The 16,688-nt window shown below is 42.3% G+C and overlaps 1 protein-coding gene across 5 annotated transcripts in view; it reads left to right on the plus strand.

Moving 5' to 3' along the window:
- The window catches only part of LOC138769420 (carcinoembryonic antigen-related cell adhesion molecule 1-like), an 86,864-nt gene extending 74,886 nt beyond the window's left edge, over positions 1 to 11,978 (plus strand). For 4 of the 5 annotated variants that reach the window (XM_069947877.1, XM_069947876.1, XM_069947875.1 and 1 more), the window contains 6 exons: positions 536 to 778; positions 1,636 to 1,938; positions 5,141 to 5,242; positions 5,806 to 5,882; positions 6,787 to 6,828; positions 11,449 to 11,978. In XM_069947877.1, coding sequence (XP_069803978.1) covers positions 536 to 778; positions 1,636 to 1,938; positions 5,141 to 5,242; positions 5,806 to 5,882; positions 6,787 to 6,828; positions 11,449 to 11,508 — 827 coding nt within the window. In that variant the 3' untranslated portion in view covers positions 11,509 to 11,978. The remainder of the gene's footprint in view (positions 1 to 535; positions 779 to 1,635; positions 1,939 to 5,140; positions 5,243 to 5,805; positions 5,883 to 6,786; positions 6,829 to 11,448) is intronic. The other variant, XM_069947879.1, reaches the window with a different exon arrangement.
- Positions 11,979 to 16,688: the final 4,710 nt, after the last annotated feature.

Raw genomic sequence — 16,688 nt, forward strand, 5'->3', positions numbered from 1 at the left:
TCAGGTGACAGAGCCTCAGCGAGTCCCTCATCCATCCACTATGCATCCATCAGCCACACACTATGCACAATCACTACAATCACCACTAAAATACACAAACACATGACTGACACAGACACTGACTGACTGACTGACATTGACTGACAGACACTGACTGACACAGACAATGACTGATTGACACTTAGACACTCACTGACTGACTGACACTGACACACTCAGCACAACACTTACAGCTCAGTCTTCTTCCCCTTCTTCTCTAACAGGATCATCTCATCTCCATACTGTAAGGTTGAGGACCTTCAGGTCATGTGATCAGGTCCTTTACCCTTTCTGTCTCTGTGCAGGTCCTGGTCCATCTCCTGTGTCTTCTAATGTTCAGCACTCACTCTGTACTACAATGAGCAGCCTGAATGTTAACAATCACTGCTGCGAATCCTATAGCTATGCTACTCATAAGTAACACATAATCTACTATGTACACCTTGTATATTGTTAGTAATATATATGTTTTATATATTTTTTTCTTATGTCACAGCATCTCCAAATGGAAATATTCGCTGTTCGGCACGTCATGTTCTGCAGATTTTAGAACTTGGCTGCTTCTGGTCAAGAGGAAAACCTGCAGCTAATGTGACCATGATATTTAATGATACAGAAAGTGTAAAACGTTCTGATCAAGTTTTCACAACTGTGACTTCTTTGAAAAATGTCCAAGGGAACAATCTCACCTGTAATGGGGAACAGCTGGGAAGGACCTCAAGCTGTGTGTTACTATTCGGTAAGGAGTCAGTATCGTCATCTCTCCTGTATGTCTGATAGTAATAGGTCGATAGATAAATAGATAGATAGGAGATAGATAGATAGATAGATAGATAGATAGATAGATAGATAGATAGGAGATAGATAGATAATAGATAGATGGATAGGAGATAGATAGATAGATAGATAGATAGGAGATAGATAGATAATAGATAATAGATAGGAGATAGATAGGAGATAGATAGATAGATAGATAGATAGATAGATAGATAGATAGATAGATAGATAGATAATAGACACCGGTTCCCGTGTACGGTGCCGTTCTATTCACGGGTATCGAGCCGGGGCTGAAGCACTGGAGGCGGGCTGGCTCGCCCCCAGTAGGAGGAAACCCCCGCCATTTAAAAAATGGACTGTGTCACCAGCTTCCCCCGCCATCACCGTTCTATCCATGGGTCATATTAAAGCGAATGTACCTGATGGTGCATTCAATTTAAACATACTTGTCACTTATCCACAGGATAAGGGCCAAGTATAAGCTTGCAGGGGCTCAGACCACCGTGCCCCCTGGGGATCTCTAGATTGGTGCCTTTTGTTATGAATTTACTTAGCTCTCTCCGATGGCTCCATAGAGATTGAATGAAGCTGCGGGTCACTCCTGAAAGGAGCCAGGGTGTCTATCCAGAGATACCCGGGGGGAACGGTGATCGTGCCCCTGCAATCTCATACTTTTTTAAATGTTTAAATGGGAAAACCCCTTTAAGCCATCCTAAAGTCTAGTGGTCTTTGTTGCCCATAGCAACCAACCATAACTCAGCCGTTCCATAATAATATATGGGCTAAGTTTTTTGTATTTTCTTTCCTGTCATCTATCAGATCTTCCGCGGTCTCCTACCACTACAAATGGTTCAACGACTTCAGTGGCAGAAAATGATACAGTCGTCCTGACAGTGGATCTCACATCTGAGACATCGCCGGTCCTTCCTGCCTTGTTCTCCTGGTACTGTAGTGGAAACAGCACTCCCATTCGCAATGATAGTACATTCACCGTGATCACCCTGGACTATATAACAACTCTTCAGATTAATAATGTCTCTAAGTCCGGAAAATATGAATGTGTAGCCAATAATTTCTTCGGAAGCACAACCTTTCTTTTTAATGTTGAAGTATCAAAAAAAGGTAAGACATGGTCAATGAAACAGTGATATCTAAATGAAGTAATATTAACCTGTATCCCACAACTAGAAGCATATATATGGCCCCTTATAGTCCCCTGATCATAAGATGATCACACCGATCACCGATGTGATTAGGTTGGTGCGTCAGCATCAAGATTTCAGTTAGGATATCTTACAATAGGTTTTCGATACTGAACATTTCCTTCGTGTAGCCTATAGTATTATACTCCGTGTCCTCCCCTGGTGTTGCCGGTGTCCTCCACTGACTGCAGAGCCAGAGACAAACTCATCTCGGGAGTGACAGCCCGCTCAGCCAATCACCAACTGTGGACTGTCCCGTCTCAGTCAGTGATTGGCTGGTGTTACAGCTTCTGGAGACTTTCAGAAAAAGTTGTATATATACTGACAGACCATGTGACACTTAAGGGCCTATTACAGGGGCCGATCTGGAGGAGCAAGCGAGCGACGAACTGACAGGTCAGTCCTCGCTTGCTCCTTTTTCCCCGCTCGCTGTCTGCGCTATTACATGCACCGATAGTGAGCAAGTGAGAGCTGGGGGCTGCGGGGAGGTGCAGAAAGGGCTCCCACCCAGGAAGCCCACAGGAGATGGTGGGGGTCTGCTGCCATTGCTCCTATTACACAGAGCGACGACCAGCAGACGTCATTATCGTTCTAATTTTTTTCGACATCTTGAAAGGCAAGTAACAGCCGACATTGTGCATGTCGGCTGATAGTTGCCTTTTAAAAGGCGCTATTACACCAATGATTATCGGCCATGACAGACAATAATCGTACGAATACAGACGATAATTGCTTGGTTTAATAAGGCTTTTACAAGCAAAAGTGGTAAATACAGACCTACAAGCCAAATTTCAGTTATTTTATTCCAATTTTTTTTATATATAAATTTTTCTCTGTTCACTTCAGCAACTATTCTGTGCAGACACAGCACACACCATTCAGATAATTAAAAAAAAAACATTATTTAAACACAGGCTGTAATATAACAAAATACAGTAGGTAAAAAGCTCTATTATATAAACCCTCCCTATTTCCAAATCTCATACATTGCACAAATCCCAGGTTTTTTGGTTTGTGATTTAGCAATATGTTCAAGTGCTATGTACTGTTCCCAGGCCATGGTGTGACACCAGGTAAATATCATGCCCCCTATCTGGTGATTCAATATGAAAAGACTGCAGTGGGAAGTCCTCTGCCCAGTCTCTAGTCCTCCGCTCAGGGGCGTAGCTAATGTCTCTTGGGCCCTGGTGCAAGAGGTCAACTTGGGCGTCCCCCCCTTCCTCAAGCAAGCGATGCTATATATATATATCTCAAGATTGATCTTACCAATAATATCAGTATATGGGAAATATCACCATGCATATTGCCGCCATACTGTTACTAACCAAATCCTGTATACTGAGACCAATATTGCCAATAATACCAGTATATACTGTAGGAAGGAAATATTACACCACAACCACCATATTGTTACTGACCAGATCCTGAATACTAAATCCTGTAAGACACAGTACCAGATAACAAGTAACAAATAACACCACCACATACTGACTAACACCACCAATGCTACTGACTAACACCACCACATACTGACTAAAACCACCACATACTGACTAATGTCACCACATACTGACTAACACCACCGCTGCTACTGACTAACACCACCGCTGCTACTAACACCACTGCTGCTACTGACTAACACCACCGCTGCTACTGACCAACACCACCACCACTGAAAAACACTACCACATACTGACTAACACCACCGCTGCTACTGACTAATACCACTGCTGCTACTGACTAACACCAACACATACTGACTAACACCACCGCTGCTACTGAATAACATCTACAGTACACAGATCACTATCACCTCATCCAGTCATGTAGAGGTAGCCTCAGCTCTACACAGGTCCTGTACACCATATACATTACCGTTCAGTTACATCAGGTGACTCACATGGGATGTCTTCTCTGATCGGAGTTCTTCCCTTTTCATCTTCTTCTTCTGTCCTGGGTCGTTATGAGAACTTCTCCGAGCCACAAATCCACAGAATCTGCCAGACAGACATGTTAGGCTCCTCACTTTGTCACCATCCTCATCTCTCTACACACTGCACATCTGTATTTGCCCCTTTACACCCTCATTTAGTGGGTAGGCTGACTCTATGTGACCCCCTTATAGTATATGCCCCCCCTATGTGGTCCACTATAGTACGTGCCCTATTGCATACACTCCCCATGTAGTCCCCCAATGTTTCCCCCTTATAGATGGCCCCTTATAATGGCCCCCAAGTAACCCCCTTATAATGGCCGCCACTGTAATCCCCCTTATAGTTGGCCCCCATTGTAATCCCTTTTATAGATGGCCCCCATTGTAATCCCCCTTTATAATCCCTCTTATAGATGGCCCCCATTATAATCCCCTTTATAGATGGCTCCCATTGTAATCCCCTTATAATCCCCTTTGTAGATTGCCCCCATTGTAATGCCCTTTATAGATGGCCCCCATTGTAATCCCCCTTATAGATGGCCCCCATTGTAATACCCCTTTGTAGATGGCCCCCATTGTAATCCCCCTTTATGATGCCCATTATAATGGCCCCCAGTCTTTGCAAAAAAAAACCGAACAAACAAGTCAACTGACAACTCGCTCCCCCGCCGTGTCTCTCTCCTCCTCGGTCTGTCTGTCGTCTGTCGTCTGCCGCGCGGCTCCCTGTCTGTCCCGTCCCCGGCCGCACACGCACCATAGAGCTTTGTGCGCGCCGGGGATAGTACTTCCGGCACAGAGGTCACTGCGCCGGAAGTACCACCCCCAGCATACACAGAGCTCTATGGTTCGTGTGCGGCCGGGGCCAGTCTCCCTCTTGTGACCGCAAGCAAAACCCTGCTTGCAGTCACAAGAGGGAATGGGAGGGGGGCAGTGCTGTGGCAAGGGGGGGGGGGGGGGCGTCGCAGGTCCCCCCTTGGTTACGGCCCGGTCGCAGTGGCGACTGCTGCGACCGCGGTAGCTACGCCACTGCCTCCGCTCATTGTTCAGTCATGAGATAACTTTTATTGTCATACTGCTATATGTTACAGATGCCATAATTCCTTAAAGTGGGAATAGTTTTTGAAATGTTTTTATTTCCTTTTTATTGTAATAAGATCCATGGCTGATTCTTACATTCTTTATTTCCCAGTTAGTCCCAGACTGGATGGTGGCCAGATAGCCGGTATAGTTATAGGAGTGCTCGCTGGTGTCGTCATAATAGGAGTCATCGTCTTCTTTGCACTGAAGAAAAGTAAGTACCTGTGACTTTCTGTAACCTCATACATCTCCATTTTTATTTATTTTTTATATATATAATCGTTTGTAAACTTGTCTCAATGTGAAATAGTATTAAAAGCTAGGAGATAAATAATCCATTGGGGAAATCTCAGCTTAGTTTTAGTTTTTTTTTTAGTATAGAAAAGTGGAAAATTACAAAAAAAAATCACAAAAAATTGTATTAAAAAAGTTTAACATAAACAATAACTTATTTTGTGATGACACATTCCATTTAAATCCCATTGTCATGCTCCACCCCCAAGAAGATAGCATAATGCCTAATAGCCTAATGCATATACAAATGTAAGCCCCGGCTGTTAGACACAGCGCTGCCGGATTAAAAGTTGTTTTTATGACAATAACTGCATCCCCTGCCCAACGGACCCCAGAACAGATCTTGGATTAAGAGCAGCTATCTGAAGGTACAAGTGGTTTGGGGGGGGGGGGCAGATTGTGGGTACAGAGTCGTTTTAATATTCCAATGTAATTTGTTGTAAATATTTATTTGTTTATTTATTTATTTAACCATTTAAACAGGAAACACCAAAGAAGCTGTATATGAAAATGCAGATCATCCACCTGCAAACACTTATGAAACTAAACTCCCGGCCATGGTAAGATCCTACATGGAGGGGACTCGGCTAGTTTATGACCAGTCAGTCTGGGGAAACACTGTACATGACCAGTCACAACCTCCCCTTGTAAAATTACTTGTTCTTTAAAGCGTAACTGTATGGTTTTTTTTAACTTAAAGGGATTGTCTGGGATAAACTATGAATCTGGGCTGCTGCGTACTTACTTGTCCCGCTCCACTGCAGCTGCCAGTTCCTAGAGACTTTGCTGAACGGCCATTTCCTGTGGGAAAGGCACGTCAGCGGAAGTTGGGGGAAACTCTTGACAGTGATGTGTGGCCCAGGAACAGGCAGCAACAGCAGAGCGGGGAAGGTAAGTATGCTGCACTGTTATGTCCCCTGCAGCACTGGCAGCAGCCTAGATTGAAAGGTTAGCTAGGCTTTTACAATATACTCCTCACATGCCTGCTCTTTCCCTGCCATTGTTGACAACAAGGACAATCTTACTATAAGACAGCGTGATAAATCTTCCTGGATAAATTAAAAATGTCACTTATCATTAAAAAAATTCTAAAAGGTTCCACGAATACTGTACACTACAAACTGGAGGAACAAAGCAGTAGAAGTCTCCATAGTTCTGGAATCACCTACAGTATTACAGCTGCTCTTGGAGAGCAATGTATGGGGTCATAAACATTCTATGACATGTACTCTATGGAATATAGATACTGTATACTGTACTTAGATGAAAAAAAAATATCTATTTGTCAACTCTTCCTTTCTAAATAACCCGCTGTATGCGACTTAGTCATAGTATCATAACATCTAGGAATGTCCCATAGTGTGACCCTTACCCCCAGTATACACACACAACTGCAAGTGTTCTATTAACTTACAGACACAATAATCTACAAATCCATGAAATGTTTTTTTCCTGGTCTGAAAGGTCGACACATCACCGAACGGGAAGGAAGAATCACATTACCAGGTGACCGATCTTATTCGCCAGATCCAGAATATAGGTTATTAAACCCTGTCCACAAGAAAGAAATGATTATTAAAATATACTTTTCCACATATCTATCTACAGTTTCCACATACTACACTGTGCCCTGTACATCTATATTGTCGGCAGGTACCCCAATACAATGTGTATTGGCACTTTCGGGTATATGGAGATAGATATATATATATATATATGCATAGATAGACTGGCCTAACAAAGGCTGCCGTTTAACGCCCTCTTTTCCGTCCTCCTGTGGTTTACCATTAATGCAGGGTAGATTATTGCAAAATGTATCAGGCAAATTGTATTAGGCAATGCACGCACCCTGGGGCTAGTAGTGTGGATGTAGTTTGGACTTGGACACTGCATGACGTCACTACAGTTATGGGTCTTCGTGAAGATCAGAAGGCTCCTCAATAGGTTTCCTCTCAAGAAAATCACTATTCCTCTGTCCTATCTCTATATAGACCTGCAGGGTCCATGTTCTTGGGTTTAACCTATGCTTACAAAAAGGCGAATAGCTCTATTTCTGTAGCAGGTTGTAATATATGTTCATTTTCTTTATGAGACATATATGATATATATTAATATATATAGAATATATAATATAGAATATAATTGCCTCCTCACCAGTCATGGTCCACTTTTTTTATTGCCTGAAAAGAAGATCCTTCTATTTTGCCCCCATGTTTTTCTCTATAATGTCAGGATAATAGGTGTCCAGCAACCCCCCTGCCTATATTATACCGATGTTCCCCGACTCTGATGCTCATCCATCTCTTTGTGCGGCCTATATACATTTTTCTACAGGGATAACTTATGAACTTATTTTTCGTACATCTACATGCCCAACATTTTTTTTACATCAGGGAAAAAAAACCTTCCTGTGTTAGTAATCCATTCTCCTTTTCTTTTTATTTTTTTTTGGATGTTTGGATGTTTTTTGGGTGTTATCATGCCTCCTACTTTTTCTAAATTTTTTTTAGGTTGGCTGGGAATATTTTTTCCTATTAGGCTATGTTCCCACACAGTATTTTTTAACTGGATTGAAAACACAGAAAGGCTATGTTTCCACACTGTTGAAATTGAGTGGATGGCCGTCATTTAAAGGAAAAGGACATTGTTTAAAAAGAACGACAATTGTTTGCCATTAAATGGCGCCATCCACTCAATTTCAACTGTGTGTAAACATAGCCTTTCTGTGTTTTTAATTCACTTCTGCTTTTGGTTGCGAAATACTGAGCAAAAATACTGTGTGGGAACATAGCCTTACTGTGTCTTGGCCTAAAATTTTCCAATGTTTTTTAATTATATTATAAAACTTTTCGACTTGATTTGAGCACGTAGTGAGCATAGACATATCACACCTATTCATAATTTAACTGTCCCTTCCCTCCTGTTCCACCTTTTTTCCCATATCTCCATTAATTAGTTTCTCCCTGTCCATTTCTCCTATTTCCAACATGCTTTTTTGAAGCGCTGCTTTATTGTACCCCTTTTCCTCAAACTTTCATTGCATGCTTATAGCCTCCGGTTTTCCTTCATTGCATGCTTATAGCCTCCGGTTTTTCTTCATTGCATGCTTATAGCCTCCGGTTTTCCTTCATTGCATGCTTATAGCCTCCGGTTTTCCTTCATTGCATGCTTATAGCCTCCGGTTTTCCTTCATTGCATGCTTATAGCCTCCGTTTTTCCTTCATTGCATGTTTATAGCCTCCGGTTTTCCTTCATTGCATGCTTATAGCCTCCGGTTTTCCTTCATTGCATGCTTATAGCCTCCGTTTTTCCTTCATTGCATGTTTATAGCCTCCGGTTTTCCTTCATTGCATGCTTATAGCCTCCGGTTTTTCTTCATTGCATGCTTATAGCCTCCGGTTTTCCTTCATTGCATGCTTATAGCCTCCGGTTTTCCTTCATTGCATGCTTATAGCCTCCGGTTTTCCTTCATTGCATGCTTATAGCCTCCGGTTTTCCTTCATTGCATACTTATAGCCTCCGGTTTTCCTTCACTGCATACTTATAGCCTCCGTTTTTACTTCATTGCATGCTTATAGCCTCTGGTTTTCCTTCATTGCATGCTTATAGCCTCCGGTTTTCCTATTTGTAGAGAAAGAAATGTTAAAACGTGCATAGTGATGGGAATGAACGTCCATACCATGACTGCTATTCACCCCTGAGCCGCATCATTACTAGAATGAAGAACAACATAGTACAGAAGAAGTTTTTAACAAATAGCAAACAGCATCCACAATAAAAAAAAAAATAAAATAAATATATATATATATATATATATATATATATATATATATATATATATATATGAGCAAGTATTGTGGTCCATCTCATTCACTAGATCACAGAGCACAGAGGCAACAGATGAAGCAACTTTATTCCAGGTCAGCAACAGTTTGGCTTAAATTGGCAGTGCCACTTTAAAATGTGTCAGAGATCAGGGTCAGGATCTTAGTGTTTAGAGTCAGGAGAAGTGACCACTAAGCACATTCCCTCCTCAGCTCTGTCCATGTGTCTGAGACTATGTAAGTCAATGGGACTGTCTTCTGTTTTGCACACAATGGGGGAGATTTATCAAACTGGTGTAAAGTAGAATTGTCTTAGTTTCCCCTAGCAACTAGTCAGATTCCACCTTTCAATTTTCAAAGACACTGTGAGGAATGAAATTTGGAATCTGATTGATTGTTAGGGGCAACTTAGACAATTCTACATTACACCAATTTGATAAATCTCCCCCAGAAGAGTTTGGAGAGAAGCACTCAACTGTGCACTTCTCCCTGCACATGGGGATCAGGGTGTGGTGGGGACCTGCACACCCTGATCCCCATAAGTGAAAACTTTTGGCGTGTCTCTACGACATCTCAAAGGTTATTTAAAATTATAGGTACACTTTACGCACGCTTACAAAAGGCAAATGTTGGGAATCAGTCAGCTACAGTTCCAAATTGCTGACACTGTTAGATACTTGTCAGGTCAAGGAGACACATGGTATCTTTCATATATCTGTCTGTGCTTCCAGAATGTAGAAAATTGTTTTTATCCTATAGTATGAAGATTCAAAGAGGCGTACCAAACTCCTGATATGCAGCAAGCTGTAACACCTCCTTACCCCCCCTCCCATACCTGATCCGGTTTGGAACTCAGCTTCCAAATGCCAATCATATGACATCAAGTGTCTCCTTGTCCTCACAGATATCATACAGTGTCAGCAGTTTGGAGTTTGAATTACTGCTGACAGATTCCCTTTATATCAGATGTACTATTATCTTTCCTGTATCACTTGGTTGGTGCCAACGTGTAGATTCCGATGGCGTGGTCAATTGTTGCAAACCGCCACCCAGTTCCCACTATCTGTGCCGGTTTCTCAATCTGCAATTAGACCTGCTCAGTGAACTGGAGGCCCATTATGCCTCCAATGTATCGAGCAAGCCTCAGATTGAGAAAATGGCAAAGATGGTGGCAACCAGGTGGCGGTTTGAAAAATGGTCTGCGCCTCTAGGATCTATGCAATGGCACCTATGTAAAAAAAAAAAAAAAAAAGAAACTTCTGTAGGCAAAGTAATTACATTCGTTTTAAGCCAAAATTTTGGCCCGGAGTAAAGTTTTATCCCTGGGAATAACAGTAAGACACCCTCTTATATAATATCAAACACAGACACATACGGCATCAGAAATAGTGTCCCCCAAATACAGCCCTTTGGAAAAGATCTGCATGGAATTGGTATTTTTCCCAGGGTTTTCTTTAGGTTTCCCCCACAAAAACATTTTGATAGATGAATCGGCTTCATAGTGCTTGAGATGGGCATAAGAAAGGGGGGTTCCACCATAAGGAGGAATTCTTTGCCTACTTGCCATTTTAAAACTCATCCTCTCCTGTGGAAAACCCTTTTAAAGCAAAAGCCTTAAAGTGTTGCTGAAATTTTAACTTTCAAAATCTAAATCAACAGTAGATGTGATATAAAGCAAGTTTGCAATTTACATTCATTATTTTGGTTGTTATTTTGCTGTAAAACAAAGCTGTACTTACCAGAAATCCAGGTCCAGTCCCCTGTTGGCTGATTTTCTGACTTGTGTTGGTTGTAAAAAAAAACAGACTAAACACAAGAATTCCGTCCAGTACAGAGAGTCACGGCTCATTGTGTTCATCAGTCACATGACTGCCTTCTCTCTGTGAGCGCTCAGATGACCTGGGATACACAGGACTTCCTGTTCTATGACTGTTTCCTGTTTTTTTTTTTCAAATCAGAAAACAGAAAGGACCGTGTTTTCCATGATAACTGAAAAAAATGAGTGTAAATTGGAAACTTGCTTTATATCACTACTGTTGATTTATGTTTTGAAAGTTATAACGATAGTGACACTTTAATGTGAATGGTGACAATCCCTGTATTGTGCAGCAGGATATGCTGCTGCGTTATATGTAACAGGAAAAACAGAACTCTTCCTGCTGATAACTAGAAAATAAACACTTTATCATTCATTATAAAGGTCATTGCCATAGGATATTGCTGTAGACTGTAATAAGAAAGTCGTAGAAACTCTTTGGTTTGTACTTTCCTCTCATTATTGTTTCTCTTCCTCCCCAAACAGCAATTAATACATCCCAATGAATCAGTATACCACACTGTGATACCAGGAGCTGGGAAATGACTGCGGCAATACTGCAAACTATGCGTCTGTATTAAGCACAACGTAATATGTTTCTCTATAGGTGATGGACGGTGTAATGTTATTTAAAGGGGTATTCCGCTCATACATAACTTTTCATATGTTGCTGCTCATGGTGGAACTAACAATTCCTTCCATCCCTCCCTCCTTCTTCCAGTTCTGAGCTGCTGCTTTCTGATGAAGACACAAAAAACTGTGTGTGAGCTTTTCTCTCTGTCTCCCACCCCCTGCCTTCCGAGACGATTCATGTAAATAAGTCTCTGTCCGGCTTAATCTGCAACTTTGTAGCTTCTTCATGATGCTTGAAGGGTTAATTTCATGTCAAGTTGCTAATGGACTCATTGTGATTAATCCTTGAGCATGTATAAGTTGCTACAAAGTTGCAGATAGGGACTTGTTTACATCAGCTGTCTCAGAAGGGAGGGGGAGGAGGGAGAGACGGAGAGAAAAGCTCACACGCAGTTTTTTGTCTTCAGTCGAAAGCAGCAGACAACAAGAAGTATGGAAGGAATTGTTAGTCTCATCATGAGGAAGCAACATAGAAAAGTTATGTTTAAGCGGAATAACCCTTTAACTACTGCTCTCTTGGGCAATTCAGTGCAATAACTGAAGTATGAGGAGCTACTAGTGTGTGCTAAGATGAAAAAATTTTCTTGTTGTTCTGTAAATAATCTAGTACATTTATTGCATGGGCTGTAATGATTAACCTAACAATATAGGTTTTTTTTATACTGTATATATAAAACCTGAAGGGTAAGCTTTGTGTGCAGTGAATCCTGCGCCTGATGGCAAGCAGGGACTCACAGACATCAGCACATCTTCTCCTAAAGTGATATGGACTACAGTTCCCAGCAACCTTTGCTTTTGTATGCCTCTGCTGAGTTACAGAGAAAGGGTCTTATTGGCTGAGCAAGACCCTGGGGGGAGGAAGAGCAGGAGGAAGAGGAGGAGGAGCTACAAGAGTGGTCCACTGCAGAGTTCAGAGAGCCGCCCTACAATGGCCAACACAAAGAGAGGCCTGAAAGCCTTACCAGCTCCACCTAAGATGAAAATATCCTGGAATGCATCATCTCTGCAGATCATCAAGATCACCCTAGTGCCCCTCAGAGGAGGATTCTGCCCCCCACTCCAGTTGCATCCCATCATCTAACACTGCAGCTTCAAACTGCTTCAAAAAGGTTGAGTAGACATTAATGAGAGTTACTGTATTATTCTGCTATTGAGAAGCTCCACCCGAGACAACCAGACATGTTTTTATTGTATTGCTGTTGTACTTCATCAGGGTATTTACAATGAAGCCTTTTACTCTGTTGGGCCACCTGAGATATTGGAATAAGGAAAACAGGCTAAATAGGGGGCTCTTACATTTTGTATTTTACACAGATCAATATTGTACAGATCAGCCCTATGTGATGTAAGTATTGTTGTGTATGAGTACTATGTGATAAAAAATGAGCCTTTAAAGTAAATCTGTCTTCCCCTCCCCAACCTATCTGAGTTGCTGGTCTTGCTCTAAAGGTTTTATTAAAATATATTCTGCCGTATCTCGGAAAACGTTGTCAGTGGTATTTTTTTCCTTAAAAAAAACAAACAAAAAACTATCTTTAATGCGGTCATGTTAATGTCAAAGAGGTGGGGCCTAGAGTTCTTTTTTTACTATATATAAATATCTGTTTTTGAAAAAAAGAATTTCTTCACAATTACACATCACCAATATTTGAGTCACAATAAACAAAGATAGGAAGGAACCATTAAATTGTTGAAATTAACTATAACCCTAATACATCTAAAGGACATAGAAGTCTCTGAGGACTTGCCTGAACCGAGCCAACACTATAGTATTCCTATATCTATAGTTTTACCCCTTATTATGTTGTAAATCTTTCCTTTCTTTATCCTTTCTATTTATTTGGATGCCCCTCGCTCTGTCCTTATACTTTAACCATTTAATTAGAGATGAGCGAAGCAATTTGCCTGTCCATTCGCAAAGCTAATTCCATGTGATTCATTTGCAACGGCGGCCACTCGTGTTAGCTTATAGTACTGTCACTCACCGGGATCAAGAGATTATTCATAATCCCTTGTGGCCATCCAATCAAATGCAGGCCCCACTGTGATGTCAGCACCTCCCCCTCTATATAAGGTGATTGGCTTCCTGGAGGCGGCCAGTCGGCTGTGTGTATAGTAGAGAGTAGTTTGCAGCAGGCAGATAGTGCAGAGCAAGGAGAGAAATACAGAGACATAGAGACAGAGAGGAGAGTGGATTGTGGGTGGTTTTCTGTGGGACCTGTGAAGTCAGTGTCCAGTATACCAAGTAACTGGGTGTGCATTATACCAAGTACTGGGTGCTGGGTGTGTATTATACCAAGTCAGTGGGTGCTGGGTGTGCTTTATATTAAGTCACTGGGTGCTGGGTGTGCATTATACCAAGTCACTGGGTGCTGGGTGTGCATTATACCAAGTCACTGGGTGCTGGGTGTGCATTATACCGAGTCACTGGGTGCTGGCCGTGCTTTATATTAAGTCACTGGGTGCTGGGTGTGCATTATAGGAAGTCACTGGGTGCTGGGTGTGTATTATACCAAGTCACTGGGTGCTGGGTGTGTATTATACCAAGTCACTGGGTGCTGTGAAGACAGTTTGCACTCCAGACAAGCAAAAAAACCTCTCCCTTCTAAGGGTATGGACAATGTCAGTGGCAAGGTGGCACACAAGGTGGTCCCAGTGAAAGACAGATTTGTGGAAGTGACTGGTTATCTGAAACCCAATTCCAATTGCCAATGCCATCAAAGGATGAAGCTGTGTCGCTGCCACTGACCCAGCGTCTGGTCCCATCAAATGAATCTGGGTCAGGAGGAAAAAGGGGTAGGCAGCAAGTAGATGTCTAAGAAGGCCCTGGCACTCAATGGGTATCACAAAGCGCCAGCAGCAGAGGCAGTCCCCAAAAGGCTACCAGTGTGCCTGCTTGGAAAAAAACTTCTCACTGAGATCAGTGGTCTGGCAGTTCTTCCATCTTGGGAGTGGAAAAGACCATTCTGCTATATGTAACATCTGTTGGGGTTGGGGTTTAGGTCCAAACCCAGGCACCACTTTTATGCCGCAGCATATGGAGCGCCACCACCTCATTGCCTGGAAGAATCGGGACCCCCAGGGCACATGCCAGTCTCCATCCAAGTAAGGTCCCCGAAAAATAATCACCCACCATAAGTAAGTTCAGTGCGGAACTACCTAGTTCAACACTGAAACTACAGATTTCCCAAAGTCTACATAGTAGAGACCAGACAAAAGGTCCGCTGGTGGTTTTACGCAGCAGCCCTAAAGCGACTTGTGAATACACCAATAGGGTGAGTTTTTTTGGGGAGTGACCAAAGTGAAGTTGGGACAGTCACTCCCATACCCCATCAGGGGTATCTGCCTTCTCTGTTCATTTAAGCTGAAGACAGTTTAAACACCACAAGAGATGCACGCATGGGTTTTGTGTTAGGGATTTGTTCGGTTATTTTTTGTTCGTAAACAAACCTTGTGACAAGTACTCTTGGGGTGGTTTGTGGAACACCCTTCATTGGAAAAAATCCATAGTTGGACTTTTATACGGTGACTATAACACAGATCACCCTGTAACTGGATGAGATATTCTGCAGAGACTTAGAATGTCAATTGTTTTACCAGCAGGCGGCGAGTGTTCCACAAATCACAAAAAAAAAATTACGTGTAGCTTGTAAAAAGTTTATTACGGCAAAGAAGTTTTACGCTTAAGTTCAGGAAATATGACGTAGATCTCAGTGAGAAGAACGCGGAGATGGAACAAGGTCAAGTTCTTCTCTCCTGGATTCTGCTGCTACAAGGTGCAGGTGAGGAATATAATGTACTCAGATTATCTGGTTGTATTTATTACAGATATATTCTATTAAATCCATCTATTACATCAGTCTGCAGTACAGAGTGGGGGTGAGGAAGGTTCACTGAATTCCGGCCGCAGAAAACTGACCTGTCAGTTTTGTTTCGGCGCCGCATGGGCTCCGGGCCGGAGCGTGTACGATGTGTGTACGCTCCGACCGGGATCCCATTCAACATAAAGCTATGTCACACACCGCAAAACTACGGCCGTAGTTCTGCGGCGAGAACTACGGCCGTAGTTTTACATAGTGTGAACATAGCCTTAAGATCATAAGGGTCCGTATTTTTATCTCCCTCCCCAGATAGCTATCCCCTATCCTAAGGATAGGAGATAACTTTGTACATTTGGAAAACTCCTTTAAAGGGATTATCCAGCGCTACAAAAACATGGCCACTCTCTTCCAGAGACAGCACCGCTCTTGTCTCCAGTTTGGGTGAGGTTTGCAACTCAGCTCCATTGAAGTGAATGGAGCTTATTTACAAACCGCACCTGAACTGGAGACAAGAGAGGTGCTGTCTCTGGAAGAAAGTGGCCATGTGTTTATAGCACTGTATTAACAATGTATTTTGCCACAATTTTGGTGATACAGTAACTGGCTAATAGTTGTATAGGGGATGTACATTTTGTATTTTCCATGTGTAAAACCATCGGCATTCACCTGGATGTGTTTTTGATGAGGTGTTTAGGGTGCTGTTACACAAGCCATTCTGACTGTGGTTGGTGTTAAGTACTACGTTCTGGCCAACACCAGATCTTGTCATTGTTTTACTTTGCCATCAAACAATTAGTCCTAACTGCAAGCATTACCTTTGGCCCAATGTTCGGTGTAAGAGCGCTCCTACTGCACCATGTGACTGCACTCTCATAGACTTCCATTATTCTTTCTTCCATCCAGGAGCTGTGTCTGCCAGTTCACTGGTGAATGGGACTCGCGGAGGATTTGTATATTTTATTGTCTCTGTGCCAAATGAAGCAGATGGATTGGTATCATGGAATTTTAAAACTGCTCCAGTACTCCAAAATGGTATATGTGTCGGTCAATTTAGGGGAAGATGTAGACTTTTCGACAATGGAACCCTGATCTTGAACAATATCACATATGACGATTCGGGGGAATATACTATGAATGCGTATAATAGTGCTGGGGATGTCCTGCTCTCAGAGGTGTATGATCTCGGAGTCTACGGTAAGTCTTCTGTGATGGCTTTCTGTAAAGCCCCTGTATATACAGCACCTGCTAAGGACAAATAACTCATAAAAAAAA

The sequence above is a fragment of the Dendropsophus ebraccatus genome, chromosome 12, assembly GCF_027789765.1.
Source record: "Dendropsophus ebraccatus isolate aDenEbr1 chromosome 12, aDenEbr1.pat, whole genome shotgun sequence".
Taxonomy (NCBI): Eukaryota; Metazoa; Chordata; class Amphibia; order Anura; family Hylidae; genus Dendropsophus; species Dendropsophus ebraccatus.